A 21524-nucleotide genomic window follows, 5' to 3' on the forward strand; every position below is an offset into this window, starting at 1 on the left:
GTGCATGCGTGGTGGAAAAAAAATGACGTTCCTGACATCTCTGAAATGGCCGCGCATGCGCAGTTGCGCTCCGAGTTGGCAATCAGCCATTTTTAAAGAGCTACTTGTGTCTGCATGCCAGAAGGAGTGCTGTGTTTGGAAAAAACCATTGCTGCATGCAAAAATCAGTACTGTGTGTCTAAGAGCATTGAAAAAGTGCTGAGTGTGTCTCTGAGTAGCTACAGCAATGCAGCAACGTGGACCTAGGACAAAGAATTTCTTGCTGGAAGAAGTGGAGACACGAGTTACTGTCATTGAGAACAGATGACAGGAGCTGGATACCAGCAGAGGTCACATGAAAGTGCCACCAAAAGAAATGAAGAAACGTTGGAACCAAATTGCGGAAGATTTCCGCGCAGTGGTGAACACGGAGATCTGGAAGCCAGTGTAAAAAGAAATGACAGGACCTTGTTCAAGTAAATAGTGTAAGTAATAGTTTCATTTATTCAATGCAATTGTAAATGTGACCAGCTGTATATGTCCCACCAAGCAGAAAGACACCCTCTCTTTAAAAAGTTGCATTTTCACCTTTGCAGAAGAAATTGGCCCACAACAAAAGGGAAAGAACTGGAACAGGAGGAGGCCCGGCAAATGTGCACGCACTGAAACCCTTGCAAGAGAGGGTTGCTGCTTTGATGGGTCCTGCCCGGAGAAAAACAATCAGTACTGCACAAGCTGGGCCCACACTGGAGGGAGAGGGTAAGTCCTGCAAATTCATCGTGGCCCTTCAAATCAACTTGCTGCCTGGCCTGCTACGTGTGAGCCTACTCATGCCACCTATCCTGCCCCCTCCTCTGCTGCTAACCATTTGACTGTTCTGTTACATTTTGCAGAACCTGAGGCCAATCCTGAAGATGGAGAAGATTCAGACGTGGACGAGCCTGAAGAGAACACCTTACAATCCAACCCTCCAGACCAAGAACATGGGGGGGAGGGGGAGTGACCTGAGCTGGATGAAGCTGCCACATTTGTACTGAATATAGAGCAGGTGCAGCTCATGGAGGTGGCAGCCTCTTCCGTGACTAGTTGTTTGAGTGCTGGTGGGACATTCCACGGTTTCCCCCCTTCCATGACTCGTGGTTTGAGTGCTGGTGGGACATTCCATGGTTTCCCCCCTTCCGAGGTTGCGGGTCCCACTAGTGGGGTGCCGCAAATCACACCCAGGGCCCCACCATCCCAGGCTGCGGGTCCCAGTGGATGCAACGAGGCACACCCAGGGCCCCACCGTCCGAGGCTGCGGGTCCCACTTGGATGTAGCGAGGCACACCCAGGGCCCCACAGTCCGAGGCTGCTGGTCCCAGTGGGATGTAGCGAGGCACACCCAGGGCGAGGGGAAGGAGGAATCGACCATTCTCTCCTGAGATGCAGGATGCAACAGATGTGGTCCAGATCATGCCATTGACTGTGGAGAGCATTAACCTTACCCGATCACTCCTGGACACCATCAGTGGGCTGAGAGATGAGGTAGCGGGACTGTTGGGAAAAGTAACAGCAATGACACGGGGAATGGGAAGGATGGCCAGGACCATCAGTGAGGGAATAGTGTCCATGAGGGAGGGAATGTCAGAGGTAGTGCAAACGACTGCAGTGGCCATGAGGGAGGGAATGCCAGAGGTAGTGCAAAGGAAGACACTGGCAATGAGTGAAGGAATGTCAGGGGTAGTAAAGGCCATCATGGAGGGAATGTTTCAGTCCGCTGAGACACTCTGGGTGCATGAGGGATGGCATGTGTGAGTTGGCTGCTGCAATAAGGGCATGCGCATATTGACAGAATCAACTGCCAATCCCACTGCAATTCCCGCACCAACCTCTGAAGAGCACCAAGCCAGGCCCTCCACATTACCTGACCCCCCCCACCACCCCATGAAGAAGTGCCCATGACCAGAAATGTTAGAAGGACTAAGCTTGTTACCAAGCCCAAAATCACTGCGGGCAGGGGTGGTGATGAGTCCGAGTCCAAGACCAAGCGCAGCGGGCGGTGTTAGACTAAGGGGGATGAGAGATGGGTGCAGTCTATTTTTGCTGCTGCTGTTGTTGTTGATGTTGTTACTGGTAACTGTTCTCACATTAAATGTTTCTTGTAAGTTATGTAAATTTACAAGTTTTTAATTGATCTGAATGAGTCTTATTAAAGTAAAGTTTGATACAAGAATAATTTTATTACAGTAAAGTTAAGTACATTGTAAACTTTTGAATAAAATATATTTTACATTAAAACTGAATCATGTTCCATGAACACAACACAACTTTATGGAACAGCTCAAAAAAAATAAACGTCCATGTGGAATAGTTGTCGCTGAGCCCTCGGGCATCAGTAAAGCGTTCACGGATGAGCAGCTGGTGCAAGGCTCGAGCAATCGTTAAAGGGGCACGATGGCCTGCCCTCCTCCGCCGTCGTGGTCTGGCCTCAGACACTTGCATGATTTCCTCATCGTCGTCGTCATCCTCCTTCACCACCTCCACCACCTCCTCCTCCTGCTTGTCAACTGCATCTTTATCATCAGCCACTCTCACCACAGTTGGGTCTTCTTCGACTACCAGCTGCTGCTGCATCATGATGGCTAAGTTATGCAGCACACAACAGTGAACTGACTGACAATCTCAGGGGAGTATTGCAAGTAGCCTCCAGAATGGTCCCGGCGTCGGAAACGCTGTTTCAAGATACCCATGGTCTTCTCTAAGATGCTGCGCGTCGCAATGTGCGACATTTTGTATTCACGGTCAGCTTCCGTCCGGGTTACGTGTAGGGGCGTCATGAGCCAGGTGGCGAGGCCGTACCCTTTGTCTCCCAGTAACCAGCTCTGCCCTTCTGGCTGCTGCTCAAACATGGCAAATATAATGCTGTCACATAGGATGGCCGCATTATAGGTGCGCCAGGGTATCTTGCATCGACGGACATGATGCAATGCATGCCGTCACACACAAGCTGCACATTAATGGAGTGGAAGCCTTTTCTATTCCTGAGCATCTCGGAATCCTCCAAAGGTGCTCGCAAGGCAATGTGGGTACAATCAATGCAGCCCTGTACCTTTGGGAAGCCAGCAATCCTTGAGAACCCCACAGTCCTGTCATGCATTGCTTGGGCGGTCATTGGGAACTTGATGAAGTCATTCCTCTGCGCATACAGTGCAGCCATGACCTGATGAATGGAGACATGTATTGCATGTTGAGAGATGACGCACACATCACCAGTTATAACTTGAAATGATCCGGAGGCATAGAATGAAAGTGCAGCTGTAATCGTCCCTTCAACTGATAAAGCAGTCCACCTGATTCTTCTTGGCTGCAGGGCTGGTCTCAGCAACTCACAGATCTCACAGACAACTTCTCTGTGAAAATGCAGCCTTCTGACACAGTCTGCATTACTCAGGTGCAGGTGCAAACGCCTGTCTCAATATTCCCGAGGTGGGTAAGGCTCTGATGTTCCTGATGTGATGAGCTCTAATCAATTGTCTCCTACATAGCACAATGATGCAGAATGCTTGCACAAGGTATGGCATTGTCAGTATTGCCCCCATACATAAAGTTAAACTTTCAAAGAAGCTCAAAACGGCAGGAACACAGGTTTGCAGTTCTCTCGCGCTCGCTCGCTCTCTCTCTCTCTCTCTCTCTATCCCTCCCCTCAAGGTCTGTATGGATAGACCACACCCAAAGGTCTTTTGTCCTCTACCTCCCCTTGAGTCTTGTGAGCTCTCTTTCTCCCCCCATCCCCCCCCCCCCCCCCCCAGCCTCTCTGTTGAATTGCAGCCTCTCTCTGGCCCCCAGTGCTGGCCAGTTCGCTCGCTCCCGTCCCTAGCCCAGGCTGAGTGGCCTCCTGGTACTTTCTCCCACCCCTAGCCCAGGCCGAGTGGCCTCCTGGTACTTTCTCCCACCCCTAGCCCAGGCCGAGTGGCCTCCTTCATCAGCCCACTGCCTTCCCGGGCCAAGTGCAGAAAGGTGAATTGGAGTTTGATGCTGAAGGTAGGACTTCAATGTTTTTATTTCTTATAGAATTGCGGTAATGATTATTTCTTGATTATTTTAATTGTGCGAAGGAAGGGTGGTTTTGCAAGTCTGTTCCCTCCTGAGAAGTGGTTTTTCTATTGAATGGATTTTATTTTTCAATGTCTCGTTAGTAGTTTTTGTTTGCAAATGCACTCCGCATTGATTTATTTAACATAGCTGAGGCTTGGATGGTTCACGTCCAGGTCCTCTCCGCTTCCCGCCCTTATCCCAGGCTGAATGGCCTCCGATGTACTTACCTATGATGCTTTCTTTAACTCTCTGCAAGGGTTTTCTTGCGCGGCCACATACACTGGCCTAAGTAGAAATGGAGTAACTTTTAAATGGCCAGAACTGGCGTAGATGGCTGGTAATGCCCCCTTTTGAGAAAAAAAACTTACCTAAAAAAAAAAATGTAACTAAGTCAGTTATACTGGTGCAAATTGATTGGGGAAACTGGCGATTTTTAAGTTAGGCCAGAAAAAGCAGCCTACTCCAAAAAAAAACGGAGCAAATACTGGGGAAAATTGAGCCCTAGGTCTCAGAATAAGGGGCCGCCTACTTAAAACTGAGATGAGGAGAAATTTCTTCTGAGGGTTGTAAATCTATGCAATTCTCTGCCCCAGTGAGCTGTGGAGGCTGGGTCACTGAATATATTTAAGGCGGAGATAGATAGATTTATGAGCGATAAGGGTTATGGGGAGCGGGCAGGGAAATGGCGCTGAGTCCATGATCAGATCAGCCATCAGATCTTATTAAATGACGGAGTAGGCTCGAGGGGCCAAATGGCCTACTCCTGCTCCTATTTCTTATGTTCTTAAAGTATATTTCCATAACTGCAATGATTGTGATATTACTATAACCTCCACACTAGGGGTATACTGCAGACTTCTTGTAACTATCATGCCTATATGCTGGTCAGACTTCCTAAAATAAAAATTTTGTTCTCTTTTGATCCTTCCTCCCAACCCCTGGGGGAAAACTAGTATTTATATGAGCCGAGACTGATCACACCCATTACATTATCACACTCTCTGAGACATACATCAAGCTAACTGACTGTAGCTCTTTTATTCTTTCCCCTGTAACAAAGCCAGGTACTGTACATCGCGCGTTGCATTTTCTAACCAGATTATTGTGTTCTTCCTCAGGCCTTAAACGCCAAACTTGAAAATATCTTGTTGAGGAAGCCAGAGTTCTACTCAACTCATGGTATTCAAGTTTTGACCAACAAGGAGGTGAGATCTGACTTAACTTTCTGTAGTAGTTTTTTTATGGTACTCTTTGCCATTAAGCAAATGAATAAATTGGGGAAAAAAGTGAGTGTCACCATTGTACACCTTTGTCTTGCAAGACGTCTATGTCTGTATACAAAGGAGGGCACATTGACTTTGAAGCATACGCTCACTGTGATGACAGTGCCTGGTACTACTCTGAAAACTCTATGATGCAGAGAATCCAGCTGTAATTCATACTTGTGCAAAATAATATTACATCAGTGCTTTCCATATTCAGGAAAAGAGTCTTCCCCAAACAGTTCCAATCTAACTTTAAATCAGGGAAGGGCAGCAGCAGCCAAGTTCATGGCACCGTGGCTGGCTCTGTTGCACAGGAGGGCAGGAAAAAGAGTGGGAGAGCGATAGTGATAGGGGATTCAATTGTAAGGGGAATAGATAGGTGTTTCTGCGGCCGCAACCGAGACTCCAGGATGGTATGTTGCCTCCCTGGTGCAAGGGTCAAGGATGTCTCGGAGCGGGTGCAGGACATTCTAAAAAGGGAGGGTGAACAGCCAGTTGTCGTGGTGCATATTGGTACCAACGACATAGGTTAAAAAAAAGGATGAGGTCATACGAGATGAATTTAAGGAGCTAGGAGCTAAATTAAAAAGTAGGACTCCAAAAGTAGTAATCTCGGGATTGCTACCAGTGCCACGTGCTAGTCAGAGTAGGAATCGCAGGATAGCGCAGATGAATACGTGGCTTCAGCAGTGGTGCAGCAGGGAGGGATTCAAATTCCTGGGGCATTGGAACCGGTTCTGGGGGAGGTGGGACCAATACAAACCGGACGGTCTGCACCTGGGCAGGACCGGAACCAATGTCCTCGGGGGACTGTTTGCTAGTGCTGTTGGGGAGGAGTTAAACTAATATGGCACGGGGATAGTAACCAATGCAGGGAGACAGAGGGAAACAAAAAGGAGACAAAAGCAAAAGACAGAAAGAAGATGAGGAAAAGTGGAGGGCAGAGAAACCCAAGGCAAAGAACAAAAAGGGCCACTGTACAGCAAAATTCTAAAAGGACAAAGGGTGTTAAAAAAACAAGCCTGAAGGCTTTGTGTCTTAATGCAAGGAGTATCCGTAATAAGGTGGATGAATTAACTGTGCAAATAGATGTTAACAAATATGATGTGATTGGGATTACGGAGATGTGGCTCCAGGATGATCAGGGCTGGGAACTCAACATCCAGGGGTACTCAACATTCAGGAAGGATAGAATAAAAGGAAAAGGAGGTGGGTTAGCATTGCTGGTTAAAGAGGAGATTAATGCAATAGTTAGGAAGGACATTAGCTTGGATGATGTGGAATCTATATGGGTAGTGCTGCAGAACACCAAAGGGCAAAAAACGTTAGTGGGAGTTGTGTACAGATCTCCAAACAGTAGTAGTGATGTTGGGGAGAGCATCAAACAGGAAATTAGGGGTGCATGCAATAAGGGTGCAGCAGTTATAATGGGTGACTTTAATATGCACATAGATTGGGCTAACCAAACTGGAAGCAATACGGTGGAGGAGGATTTCCTGGAGTGTATAATGGATGGTTTTCTAAACCAATATGTCGAGGAACCAACTAGGGGGGAGGCCATCTTAGACTGGGTGTTGTGTAATGAGAGAGGATTAATTAGCAATCTCGTTGTGCGAGGCCCCTTGGGGAAGAGTGACCATAATATGGTGGAATTCTGCATTAGGATGGAGAATGAAACAGTTAATTCAGAGACCATGGTCCAGAACTTAAAGAAGGGTAACTTTGAAGGTATGAGGCGTGAATTGGCTAGGTTAGATTGGCGAATGATACTTAAGGGGTTGACTGTGGATGGGCAATGGCAGACATTTGGAGACCGCATGGATGAACTACAACAATTGTACATTCCTGTCTGGCGTAAAAATAAAAAAGGGAAGGTGGCTCAACCGTGGCTATCAAAGGAAATCAGGGATAGTATTAAAGCCAAGGAAGTGGCATACAAATTGGCCAGAAATAGCAGCGAACCCGGAGACTGGGAGAAATTTAGAACTCAGCAGAGGAGGACAAAGGGTTTGATTAGGGCAGGGAAAATGGAGTACGAGAAGAAGCTTGCAGGGAACATTAAGACGGATTGCAAACGTTTCTATAGATATGTAAAGAGAAAAAGGTTAGTAAAGACAAACGTAGGTCCCCTGCAATCAGAATCAGGGGAAGTCATAACGGGGAACAAAGAAATGGTGGACCAATTGAACAAGTACTTTGGTTCAGTATTCACTAAGGAGGACACTAACAACCTTCCGGATATAAAAGGGGTCAGAGGGTCTAGTAAGGAGGAGGAACTGAGGGAAATCCTTTATTAGTCAGGAAATTGTGTTGGGGAAATTGATGGGATTGAAGGCCGTTAAATCCCCAGGCCTGATGGACTGCATCCCAAAGTACTTAAGGAGGTGGCGGATGCATTGACAGTCATTTTCCAGCATTCCATTGACTCTGGATCAGTTCCTATCGAGTGGAGGGTAGCCAATGTAACCCTACTTTTTAAAAAAGGAGGGAGAGAGAAAACAGGGAATTATAGACCGGTCAGCCTGACATCGGTAGTGGATAAAATGATGGAATCAATTATTAAGGATGTCATAGCAGCGCATTTGGAAAGAGGTGACATGATAGGTCCAAGTCAGCATGGATTTGTGAAAGGGAAATCATGCTTGACAAATCTTCTGGAATTTTTTGAGGATGTTTCCAGTAGAGTGGACAAGGGAGAACCAGTTGATGTGGTATATTTGGACTTTCAGAAGGCTTACGACAAGGTCCCACACAAGAGATTAATGTGCAAAGTTAAAGCACATGGGATTGGGGGTAGTGTGCTGACATGGATTGAGAACTGGTTGTCAGACAGGAAGCAAAGAGTAGGAGTAAATGGGTACTTTTCAGAATGGCAGGCAGTGACTGGTGGGGTACCGCAAGGTTCTGTGCTGGGGCCCCAGCTGTTTACATTGTACATTAATGATTTGGACGAGGGGATTAAATGTAGTATCTCCAAATTTGCGGATGACACTAAGTTGGGTGGCAGTGTGAGCTGTGAGGAGGATGCTATGAGGCTGCAGAGCGACTTGGATAGGTTAGGTGAGTGGGCAAATGCATGACAGATGAAGTATAATGTGGATAAATGTGAGGTTATCCACTTTGGTGGTAAAAACAGAGAGACAGACTATTATCTGAATGGTGACAGATTAGGAAAAGGGGAGGTGCAACGAGACCTGGGTGTCATGGTACATCAGTCATTGAAGGTTGGCATGCAGGTACAGCAGGCGGTTAAGAAAACAAATGGCATGTTGGCCTTCATAGCGAGGGGATTTGAGTACAGGGACGGGGAGGTGTTGCTACAGTTGTATAGGGCCTTGGTGAGGCCACACCTGGAGTATTGTGTACAGTTTTGGTGGTCTAACCTGAGGAAGAACATTCTTGCTATTGAGGGAGTGCAGCGAAGGTTCACCAGACTGATTCCCGGGATGGCGGGACTGACCTATCAAGAAAGACTGGATCAACTGGGCTTGTATTCACTGGAGTTCAGAAGAATGAGAGGGGACATCATAGAAACGTTTAAAATTCTGATGGATTTAGACAGGTTAGATGCAGGAAGAATGTTCCCAATGTTGGGGAAGTCCAGAATCAGGGGTCACAGTCTAAGGATAAGGGGTAAGCCATTTAGGGCCGAGATGAGGAGAAACTTGTTCACCCAGAGAGTGGTGAACCTGTGGAATTCTCTACCACAGAAAGTTGTTGAGGCCAATTCACTAAATATATTCAAAAAGGAGTTAGATGTAGTCCTTACTACCAGGGGGATCAAGGGGTATGGCGAGAAAGCAGGAATGGGGTACTGAAGTTGCATGTTCAGCCATGAACTCATTGAATGGCGGTGCAGGCTAGAAGGGCCGAATGGCCTACTCCTGCACCTATTTTCTATGTTTAAGCTATCAGAGGCTCCGACATGATTCAAGTTTATTAATGCTGTCAAATGACTCGTTTCCCAATGTATTTGCTTTTGTTATTTCCCCTCCCTCAGAAACATAGAAACATAGAAAATAGGTGCAGGAGTAGACCATTCGGCCTCTCGAGCCTGCACCACCACCCAATAAGATCATGGTTGATCATTCCTTCGGTACCCAGTTCCTTCTTTTTCTCCATACCCCTTGATCCCTTTAGCCGCAAGGGCCATATCTAACTCCCTCTTGAATATATCCAATGAACTGGCGGTAGGGAATTCCAAAGGTTAACAACTCTGAGTGAAGAAGTTCCTCCTCATCTCAGTTCTAAATGGCTTACCCCTTATCCTAAGACTATGTCCCCTGGTTCTGGACTTCCCCAACATCGGGAACATTCTTCCTGCATCTAATCTGTCCAGTCCCGTCAGAATTTTATATGTTTCTATGAGATCCCCTCTCATCCTTCTAAACTCCAGTGAATACAGGCCCAGTCGATCCAGTCTCACCTCATATGTCAGTCCAGCCATCCCAGAAATCAGTCTGGTGAACCTCTGCTGCACTCCCTCAATAGTAAGAATGTCCTTCCTCCGATTAGGAGACCAAAACTGAACACAATATTCCAGGTGGGGCTTCACCAAGGCCCTGTACAACTGCAGTAAGACCTCCCTGCTCCTATCCTCAAATCCCCTGGCTATGAAGGCCAACACACCATTTGCCTTCGTCACCGCCTGCTGTACCTGCAAGCCAACCTTCAATGACTGATGTACCATGACACCCAGGTCTCGCTGCACCTCCCCTTTTCCTAATCTGCCGCCATTCAGATAATATTCTGCCTTCGTGTTTTTGCCTCCAAAGTGGATAACCTCACATTTATCCACATTATACTGCATCTGCCATGTATTTGCCCACTCGCCTAACCCGTCCAAATCACCCTGCAGCCTCTGAGCATCCTCCTCACAGCTCACACCGCCACCCAGTTTAGTGTCATCTGCAAACTTGGAGATATTACACTCAATTCCATCATCCAAATCATGAATATATATTTTAAAGAGCTGGGGTCCCAGCACTGAGCCCTGCGGCACTCCACTCAGTAGTCACAAGCTATTCCACAACTGAAGAGGATGGGCAGGTAATTCCTGGCTAGAGAGGATCCGAAATAGAACTGGAAATAGGGGGAAAATAATGGAAGTACACAGCAATGGGTTGACAGCATAAACCGATTTTCCTCTGGTTGATATTTCTGTGAATTTGTAAATGTTCGACACGTTTACATACTCACAGAATAATGATCAGAGGAAATCTTGCTGTATTTGTAGATACTGTTGCTGTATAGTGACTGGAGGAAATCATCCCCAGAGATCCATTGAAAAAAAGAAAAGCTAACCTAATGTTTCAGGTTTGTCTGAACTCTCTGCTTGAAACATTAATCACCATTTTCTCCTTCAAGCACTAATGTAGCCTAAATTCTCCAAAGTGCATGCTGGCAGCCAAGAGGTTTATCCACCACAAACGCATATCAGAACATCACAGGTGGTGCTCTGAGATTCTCCAGTATGCGCTGGCAGTGGGTGAGCTTCCTCACTGCCAACATGTACTCCAAAAATTATCCCCAATGCTGCACTATAGGACTGATGAAGAAAACAAAGAAAGATGCATTTATGTAACAACTTATCACGTCTCTCTGAAACATTTCAAAGCACATCACTTATAATGAATTACTTTGAAATACAGCGACTATTCTTGCATAGGCAAACACGGCAGCCATTTTAGCCGCCGCAAGCTCCCACAAATAGGAATGAGACACTTAACCAGTTAAATTGCCTTTTGATAGTGTTATTTGAGGGAGGAATGTTGGCCAGCACACCTTGACATCAGACATCTTTGAATAGTGTATGAATCTTTAATATCCATCTAAATCACCGGGAACCAATACGCAGATCCTCAGTTTAATGTCTCATCCAAAGAACAGCACCTCCAACAGTGAAACGCTTCCTGCAGTACTGCAATGGAGAGTCAGCCCATATTTTGCCCAGAATTCCTGGGTCCTGAATTGCAGCTTGAACTGATAAACTTATCCCTCCGAGATACCATGAGATATCATGCTGCCAGCCATACTAAGATGACACTCGATAAAGCCAATGTCACTCTTTAACTCCAGCTCTAGAAGCTACAAAGGAATGGTGTGATATAATTCTCTGTTTCAAATTTACATCCCTCGTAGTATTGAACTTGTAATAATCTTACCTCAATGTGTCATAAGAACATAAGAGCATAAGAATTAGGAGAAAGAATAGGCCATTCGGCCCCTCGAGCCTGCTCCGCCATTCAGTGAGATCATGGCTGACCTTCTACCTCAACTCCACTTTCCTGCACTGTCCCCATCTCCCTTGATTTGCTAAATATTCAAAAATCTACCTTGAATATAACAAACGACTCATCCTCTACAGCCCATTGGTGTAGAGAATTCCAAACATTCACCACCCTCTGAGTGAAGAAGTTTATCCTTATCTCAGTCCTAAATGGCCGACCCCTTATTCTGAGACTGTGACCCCTGGTTCTAGACTCCCCAGCCAGAGGAAACATCCTCCCTGCATCTACCCTGTCGAGCCCTGTAAGAATTTTGCATGTTTCAATGAAATCACCTCTCCTTCTAAACTCTAGAAAATATAGGCCTAGTCTGCTCAATCTCTCTTCATAGGACAATCCACCCATTCCAGGAATGAGTCTGGTGAACCTTCATTGCACTCCCTCTATGGCAAGTATATCTTTCCTTGGGTAAGGAGACCAAAACTGTACACAATACTCCAGGTGTGGTCTCACCAAGGCCCTGTATAATTGCAGTCTTCTCTCATGGCCTGGCACAGGTTAGAATTTCGCAATGGGGAAGAATGTTTCTGGTCGCTATATGTAGTGACATCATAAACGCGTTCGTTGTGAGCGTATTAATGATGATGCTATGCGTCGTGACCAGAGCAATTCTTCCCTCGTGTGTAATAGCATAGGACAACCAATGGCATAGTAAGTCACCACGCAGCATTTTCAAGTGCCTGATGTTCATGTTGAACCTCTAGAGTTGAGAATTTTAAATTGGTCGATTGCAAACTGAACAACTGGTCAGGATCAGCCAACAATACGTTACACAATTTTAGCTCCACCCATAACTGGTTCAACTTAGGCAAATTTAAATTCATTTCGATTTTGTAGACTTTTACTCATCCACTCTGAAAAGCGTCCATTTTCAATAGCTGTCTTGTGAAATAAATTCTCACATTAGGTTTGCTTGGTGTGTTCTGAACAATATTTTACAAAAATCAATCAAATGCATTCCTGTACGTCGTAATGCTCACATAAAGGGAATATTCAGCTGAGAGCAGATTCATTCTTTAAACTCAATCCAAATTTGCCTAAATGGTTAAAATGTGGGTCGTCATGTATCGAGCGAAAATAGTTATGTTGTTTTTGAATTCTTGCTTCACTTTGGTTTTCTTGCTGAATTTTTGACCCATTATGAAGAGTGCTGTTCAATGGCACAAGTGGCTAGAGTTTGAATAAAATTCCAACCTCCATCCCAAGGAGCGAGCATTAGAATATTTTTAGTTGAAGCACAACAGTTTAGAGTACAGGAAGTCTGCACTCACCTTGAACTGCTGAATTTTAAAAAATTAACTGAAATTGAAGCTGATCATACTCCAGACTGTGCGTTTGTTGAATCTGTGTTCAGTCATGTATGATCTATTGATGGTTTAATTACGTTAATTCTTGGGTGCTTACAGGACATGTCAGTGCCACCAAGGTCCAGGTCAGTGTCAGTGCCATTCAAGGTCCAGAATGGTTTCTTTTAAATGTGCCATGTTCAAATTTAAATTTCTCTTCTCATGTTATGTCTAGGCCATATCCGTGAACACAGCTAAGAGGAGAGTCGCTTTCAAAGATGGAACGACTCAGCAGTATGATTTCTTACTGATTGCAACAGGCAGCGAGTAAGTGATTGACCCTTTCAAATCGATCCCTTCTGAATTGTAGCTTAAGAACTGCTGCTTGTAATCCTGCATGTGGGTTGAGTTCCTTCATAACCTGCTTAGACCTTTGTGATTTTTATCTGACTAAATCCATACTTTCTTGCTTGCATCTCAAGTGAGTTTGAAAATGGATGGTGCGGAATATAATAGGAACTAAGTATAACCTGCCACCCCATGCTGTGCCCAACTTTTAAAATTGCCATTTTTATTAAAAATCCTTTTTTCTCATCCTTACGGTTTCATAAATCCACTTGCTAGCAAGTCTGTCTGGATTAGAAATGGTCATGAGGAAGAATGGCTCTGTGGTGTGCAGGTTTAAGGACAGCTTTAAGGTGGTCGGGGGCATTTCTGCACCTAGAGTTAATTAATTTTGAGTAATAAAACTTAAGATAGAACATAAGAAATAGGAGCAGGAGTAGGTCATTTGGCCCTCTAGCCTGTTCCGCCATTCAATGAGATCATGGCTGATCATCTACCTCAATTCCACTTTCCTGCACGAACCAGCAAGATGTTGCTGTTTTTTCCACTTTAAAAGAAAATCTCATTTCTCTCCTCTTGCTGTAGAAGCGAGGGGAAGCTATTTCAGATGCGTTTTTATATATACTTGTTCCTTTTTTAAAGAAAAGAATTACTCCTTGACATCCAAAGTAGTCTTTTTATCTTCCTCTTGGTTCTGAATGTTGCAGTTATTCATGCTATCTTCACATTTGTCTTTTATCATGCGGAAGTGGAGCTGAGCCCATGATCAGATCAGCCACGATCTTATCGAATGGCAGAGCAGGCACGAGGGGCCAAGTGGCCTACTCCTGCTCCTATTTCTTATGTTCCTAAAACTTTCTGGATTTTGACCATTCAGCTCGACTATGTTAATTATTGTATTTGTCCAGAAGTCCCTCCATATTTCTGATTTTTTTTTTGTGCTTCAAATTGCACACTTAATAGGAGTGTATCAGTATATCAACATTTGGCAATTATCAATAACTTTGGTGGCGGAACTTGTTTACTCAGTCCTTTGACGAACTGAATATTGTGCCCAACATCACAACCAAGGATAACAAGTCACCACTTGGAGGGAAACTTTGGGAGCAATTTTAACTCCCCTGCGATGGACAGGAGAGGATCGATGGGGAGGTTAAATTGTCAAATTCGTTGAACCCAACACCAACCCGAATGTGCCTGTTTCCCTTTTAACTGCAATGCATTGGCTCCTTTCCTGATATGTTTTGCTCCGGAATCCTGCCAGCCAAAGGGAGGAGGGAGTAGCCGGATCCGTCAGGTAAATGTTTCTTGTATTACTGCTTGTGGGCCAGGAGGAGCAGGAGTGTCTCCCCCAATCCCCAATCCCCGCAGCCCCTCGAGCAAATTTTCTGCCACAATTGGCCGACCCCCACTCTCTAAACCCACAATCTCTTCCGGTCCCCCTTCCATCCCGACTGCTGGTCCGGCTCCCTCAAACCCCACCAACACCCCATCATTCCCGGATGCTGAGGACCATCCCCTGCGCAGTCTGTCAATCGGAACCTCGATGTTCCGAGGATATCTGGGCTCTGCCCCCCACCCCCCCCCTCAAACACATTCCCCGTAAATATCAGAGCCTTTAGTGTAACCGTCAGCAGAATATAACCTGAAATCTGGGTGTCTTTGTTGGCCAAGTGTTGCATCACCTTGTCTGTGCTCTTAATTTTAAAGGAAGGTTCTAGGATTTTAATAGACTTTCCTTGTTCTATTTTACTTTATGGGTTATATATTTAATCCTATTCCCTTGATTAAACAGACTTCTATCTTAAACTGCCATGTTATCTTAAAAATCAGCTGATTTTCTTAGTTATGTAAACTAGCGTCAACATATTGCTGTTTATATTTTACCTGCCTGCTGTTGTTGTCACAGCCTTTGGTAAACCAGTTTGTAATCTTAGCAAATAGAGCAAACACTACAATTTAGTAGTCTCTAATTGCAGCTTGGGTTAGAGCATATCATTTTGGGGTGGAGGGGATTGGGTATCACCCTGTTTGGGGCGTTAACTTTGAAAAGTTTGAAAAATTAGCACCAGGCGCTAATCATTTTGAACTTTTATAAAAAAAACTCCAGGAAGGAAGTGGAGTGCTCGATTTATAGAGCACAATCAGCAGCAGGCGGGGCAGTGAGTGGAGCAGCGTGCACACTGGGTCGTGCAGCGCTGCTGCGTTGAAAGGCTCCTTCCCTCCTGTTGTGTATCTGTAAAGCATGCACTCCCATGTTCTGCCACCAGGGAGCTCATCCCCTGAAGTCCCAAGGGATCCCAACATCCCTTGGGAGCACTGTATATAAGTCGGCCCCTAAGGTCTGTTCCTCACTCTGGAGTGTCTTATTAAAGACTGAGGTCACTGTTACTTGAACCTTCCTGTGTGCAGCCTCATCTGTGTTAGGAACACAATAACTGGCGACGAGAATACGAATCCAACGCAAAGATGCAGCAAACTGTGGGCACCCTGGAGAAGTTCTCGGAGGGTGAGGACTGGGAAGCCTATGTCGAACGGCTAGACCAGTACTTTGTAGCCAACGAGCTGGACGGAGAAGGAAGCGCTGCAAAAAGGAGAGAGGTCCTCCTCACAGTCTGCGGGGCACTGACCTAAAGCCTCATGAAGAATCTTCTGGTTCCGGTGAAACCCACATAAGTCGTATGAGAAGCTGTGTACACTGGTTTGGGAGCATCTTAACTTGAGGGAGAATGTGCTGATGGGGAGGTATCAGTTCTACATGTGCCAGCGATCTGAAGGTCAGGAAGTGGCGAGCTACGTCGCCGAGCTAAGGCGACTTGCAGGACAATGTGAGTTTGATGGCTACCTGGAGCAAATGCTCAGAGACTTTCTTAGACTGGGCATTGGCTACGAGACCATCCTATGAAAATTTTTGACTGTAGAGACACCGACCCTCAGTAAGGCCATTGCAATAGCACAGGCGTTTATGTCCACCAGTGATAACACCAAACAAATCTCTTAGCACGCAAGTGCTAGCAATGTTCATAAATTAACTGGAACTGTGTTTGCGAGCAGAAATGTACAGGGCAGAACCCACGAGTCTGCAACTGCCAGCAGGCCTCAGGTGACCCAGATGACTGAGTCCGCAACAAAGGATGAATGCAAGGCAATTCACACTGTCATGTATTCAACCAGCATTGTAACCCATGTATAATCTGACCTAAGTTGTACACCGTGAGAACACTGACCACTAGGTGGGAGACACTCCTAACCTGGACCTTCAGATATAAAAGGGGAAGCTCCACCCACCTTCATCACTTGAGTGCTAAGGAATAAAGGACAGGTCACAGACTGACCTCTCAAGCATGGGCCTCGTGTGCATTTATACTGTGTAGTAAGGACGTATCAATGGCGACAAGAAACTGGGATTTAAACCACGTGAGCATGGCCACTAGCAGAACAGACGAGAGGTACTGTGTTAAAGAATGGTTGGGACAGAGATTCAACATTGTTAAAGCAGCACACAGTTCTCCAGGCAGACAAGGGCAGTCAGGCGTGCCCCAACATGTAGTCGAACCCAGAGGGGGAGTTCGACAGAGACAATGGCAAGCTGAACAGCGATTCACGCCATTGCAAGGGACAATGCAGCCAGTAATGGGGCCATCAACACCTGTTAATGGTGCACTCAAGGACAATAACAGGGGCAGTCAGGGACGATCGACTGGCAAGGGACCTTTTGTTTCAAACTGCAACTCATGCTGGAGGCGTGGAGGCATACATTCAGCCGGAGTTTGCAGAGATGAGCAAAATACCTGCAGAAATTGCAGAAATGGACACTGGGGGAAATCGCTGGAAGCTGAAGTTCAGCGAGTTCATGTGGAGCACATATACAGTTCATACACCAGGACGCCACCGATAATGATGAAAGTGCTCCTCAATGGCATCCCAGTATCAATGGAGTTAGACACGGGTGCCAGCCAGTCCCTGATGGGTATCAAACAGTTTGAAAAGTATTGAGCATCCAAGGCCAGGAGGACATAATTATCGCCAATTGACGCACAGCTACGGACTTACACAAAGCAGATCATTCCGGTGTTAGGCAGCGCCACGGTAGTCGTGACCCACAAAGATTCGGAGAACAGGTTGCCACTCTGGATTGTCCCAGGGGACGGTCCCGCACTACTAGGGAGGAGTTGGCTTGCTGTCATGAACTTGAAATGGGGCGATGTCAATGCAATTTCCTCTGTGGAGCGAGTATCATGCTCATAGGTTCTGGACAAATTTGACTCATTATTTCAACCCGGCATTGGCACTTTCATGGGGGCCAAGGTAGTGATTCACATAAACCTGGACGCCAGACCAGTACACCACGAGGCCAGAGCGGTGCCGTACGTGATGCGGGAAAAGATAGAAGGCGAATTGGACCGCCTGTTGAGGGAAGGCATCATCTCACCAGTCGAATTCAGTGACTGGGCGAGCCCGATTGTGCCAGTGCTCAAGGCGGATGGGTCGGTCAGGATATGTGGCGATTACAAGGCCACTATCAATCGGGTGTCACTCCAAGACCAGTACCCGCTACCGAGAGCGGAGGACCTCTTTGCGACGCTATCCGGTGGCAAACTTTTTTCAAAATTGGACCTGACCTCAGCTAACATGACCCAGGAGCTGGCGAGTGAGTCGAAGAAGCTGACCACCATCACGACACACAAGGGGTTGTTTGAGTACAACAGATGCCCATTTGGGATTCGCTCGGCCGCCGCGATCTTCCAACGAAATATGGAAAGCCTCCTCAAGTCGATTCCAGGGATGGGGGTTTTTCAGGACGACATCCTCATTACGGGTTACGATACTGAAGAACACCTCCACAACCTGGAGGAGGCGCTGCACAGACTGGACCGGGTAGGTCTGCGACTGAAAAAGGCGAAGTGCGTCTTCCTAGCTCCAGAGGTAGAATTCCTGGGGATGAGGGTAGCAGCAGACGGGATCAGCCCTACTGCATCCAAGATGGAAGCGATCCAGAGAGCACCCAGACCCCGTAACACGACGGAGCTGCGTTCGTTCCTGGGGCTCCTGAACTATTTTGGTAACTTTCTTCCCAAATTGAGCACGCTGCTAGAGCCGCTACACGTGCTCCTACGCAAAGGTCGCGAATGGGTCTGGGGGGGGACAGCCAGGAAAGGGCTTTTAATAGAGCACGCAATTTGTTATGTTCCAACAATCTGTTAACGCTATATGACCCATGTAAGAAACTTGTGTTAATGTGCGATGCGTTGTCCTATGGTGTCGGGTGTGTGTTGCAGCATGTCAATGCCAAGGGTCAGTTACAGCCGGTAGCTTATGCCTCCAGGAGTCTGTCCCAGGCAGAAAGGGGCTACGGGATGGTAGAAAAGGAGGCGCTCGCATGTGTATATGAGGTAAAGAAAATGCACCAGTACCTGTTTGGCAGGAAATTTGAGCTGGAGACCGATCACAAACCCCTAACGTCCCTTTTGGCCGACAACAAGGCCATAAATGCAAACTCATCGGCCCGCATTCAGAGGTGGGCACTCGCGTTAGCTGCCTATGACTACACAATTCGGCACAGACCGGGCACCGAAAACTGCGCCGATTCACTCAGCAGGCTCCCACTAGCTACCACTGAGGGGGCTACCGAGCATGGTGCTGAGATGGTCATGGCTGTTGAAGCTTTCGGAAGCGAAGGCTCACCCGTGACAGCCCGTCAGATTAAAGTCTGGACAACTAGAGACCCGCTATTGTCTCTAGTCAAGAAATGTGTCCTGAATGGGGACTGGGCAGCCACGTACAGGGCATGCCCTGAGAAATTTAAACCATTTCACAGGCACAAGGATGAACTCTCGATTCAGGCCGATTGCCTACTGTGGGGAAACCGCGTCGTCATGCCCCAGATGGGCAGAGAGGTGTTCATCAGAGAACTCCACAATGGGCACCCGGGCATTGTCACGATGAAGGCAATTGCCAGGTCACATGTTTGGTGGCCAGGGATAGACGCAGATCTGGAACTTTGTGTTCGCAGGTGCAACACGTGTGCCCAGCTGGGCCATGCGCCCAGGGAAGCCCCCCTTAGCCCCTGGCCATGGCCCGCCAAGCCTTGCTCACGCATCCATGTGGACTACTCAGGTCCTTTCATGGGGAAAATGTTTTTGGTTGTAGTAGACGCCTACTCCAAATGGATCGAGTGTGACATTTTAAATTCAAGCACATCCTCTGCCACGGTAGAAAGTCTACTGGCAATGTTCGCCGCCCACGGTCTACCGGACATCTTGGTCAGCGACAATGGCCCGTGCTTCAAGCACTGAATTCCAGGACTTCATGGCAGGCAATGGAATTAACCATGTTAGAACGGCACCGTTCAAGCCGGCCTCAAATGGCCAGGCAGAACGAGCACTGCAGATAATCAAACAGGGATGCTCAGATTCCAAGGGGGTTCCCTACAAACCCGCTTATCATGCCTCCTATTGGCCTATAGATCCCGACCACACTCGCTCACAGGGGTTCCACCCGCAGAGCTACTAATGAAAAGGACGCTCAAAACCCGATTATCCCTTATACACCCCACCATGAAAGAAATTGTCGAGAGCAGGCGCCAGTCACAATATCACTACCATGACAGGAATGCGAGGGCGCGATGTATTGATGTAAATTATCCTGTTTTTGTCCTCCATTACGCTGCAGGGCCCAAATGGCTCGCAGGCACTGTGGTTGCCAAAGAGGGAAATAGGATTCTAGTAGTTAAACTTACCAATGGACAAATCTGCCGCAAACATGTGGATCAAATAAAAAGGAGGTTCAGCAACCCCATAGAAGAAGCAGAGGAAGAACACGATATAGAGTTCACTCCACCACAGGTGACCGAACACCGGAACCAAAGGGAGGAGAGCCCAGTCACTGTGGGCAGTCCGGACAGGCCTGAGGCACTGCAAACAGCAGACACTCAGGCCAGCGCCCAACAACCGGAGCCCCAACTCAGGCACTCTACAAGGGAGCGTAAACCACCAGAGAGACTCAACCTGTGATCCCAATAAGACTTTGGCGGGGGAGGTGATGTCATGTATTCAACCAGCATTGTAACCCATGTATAATCTGACCTAAGTTGTACACCGTGAGAACACTGACCACTAGGTGGGAGACACTCTTAACCTGGACCTTCAGGTATAAAAGGGGAAGCTCCACCCACCTTCATCACTTGAGTGCTAAGGAATAAAGGACAGGTCACAGACTGACCTCTCAAGCATGGGCCTCGTGTGCATTTATACTGTGTAGTAAGGACGTATCACACACCTTGTTGGCGTTGTGGAGGCTTCCATTCAGCCTATTCATGCTGCTTCAAAGGGTATGTTTGCAAGAGCTGTGGAACAATGGGGCACCTCCAACGAGCTTACAAACGAGCTGCAAGCTCTGCAAAACCTGCTAACCACCACGTGGCAGAGGAAGATCGGCCCATGATGGATCAAAGCAATTTAGAGCCTCAGAGAGAGGAGGCAAATGCTGAAGTACACGGGGTGCACACATTTTTGACGAAATGTCCACCTATATTGCTAAACTTAAAATTAAATGGCTTACCCATAGCCATGGAACTGGACACTGGCGCTAGCCAATCCATCATGAGTAAAAAGATGTTTGAGAGACTGTGGTGCAACAAGGCATTCAGACCAGCCCTGAGCCCCATCCACACGAAACTGAGAACGTACACCAAAGAGCTTATCACTGTCCTGGGCAGCGCCATGGTCACCTACAAGGGCATGGTGCACAAACTGCCACTCTGGATTGTCCCGGGCGATGGCCCCACACTGCTTGGAAGGAGCTGGCTGGGCAAAATCCGCTGGAACTGGGATGACATCCGAGCGCTATCACATGTCGATGAGGCCTCATGTACACAGGTTCTTAACAAATTTCCTTCCCTTTTTGAGCCAGGCATTGGAAACTTTTCCAGGGCGAAGGTGCGGATCCACTTGGTCCCAGAGGCACGACCCATTCACCACAAGGCGCGAGCGGTACCTCACATGATGGAGAGAGGAGAAATTGAGCTGGACAGGCTGCAACGCGAGGGCATCATCTCCCCAGTGGAATTCAGTGAGTGGGCCAACCCGATTGTTCCAGTACTCAAAAATGATGGCACGGTCAGAATTTGCGGCGATTATAAAGTAACTATTAATCATTTCTCGCTATTGGCCCAATACACGCTACCTAGGACAGACGACCTAATTGCGACGCTGGCAGGAGGCAAGACATTCACCAAACTCGACCTGACTTCAGCCTACATGACACAGGAGCTGAAGGAGTCTTCGAAG

At 47.0% G+C, this 21524-nt stretch overlaps 1 protein-coding gene across 1 annotated transcript in view; it reads left to right on the forward strand.

Annotated features, from left to right (window-relative positions):
• aifm4 (apoptosis inducing factor mitochondria associated 4) overlaps nt 1–21524 on the forward strand; it is a 160734-nt gene that overhangs the window by 96334 nt on the left and 42876 nt on the right. Inside the window, exons 9-10 of the mRNA XM_070857165.1 lie at nt 5172–5258; nt 13127–13218. Coding sequence (XP_070713266.1) covers nt 5172–5258; nt 13127–13218 — 179 coding nt within the window. The remainder of the gene's footprint in view (nt 1–5171; nt 5259–13126; nt 13219–21524) is intronic.

The sequence above is a fragment of the Pristiophorus japonicus genome, chromosome 16 (assembly GCF_044704955.1).
Source record: "Pristiophorus japonicus isolate sPriJap1 chromosome 16, sPriJap1.hap1, whole genome shotgun sequence".
In the NCBI taxonomy this organism is placed as follows: Eukaryota; Metazoa; Chordata; class Chondrichthyes; family Pristiophoridae; genus Pristiophorus; species Pristiophorus japonicus.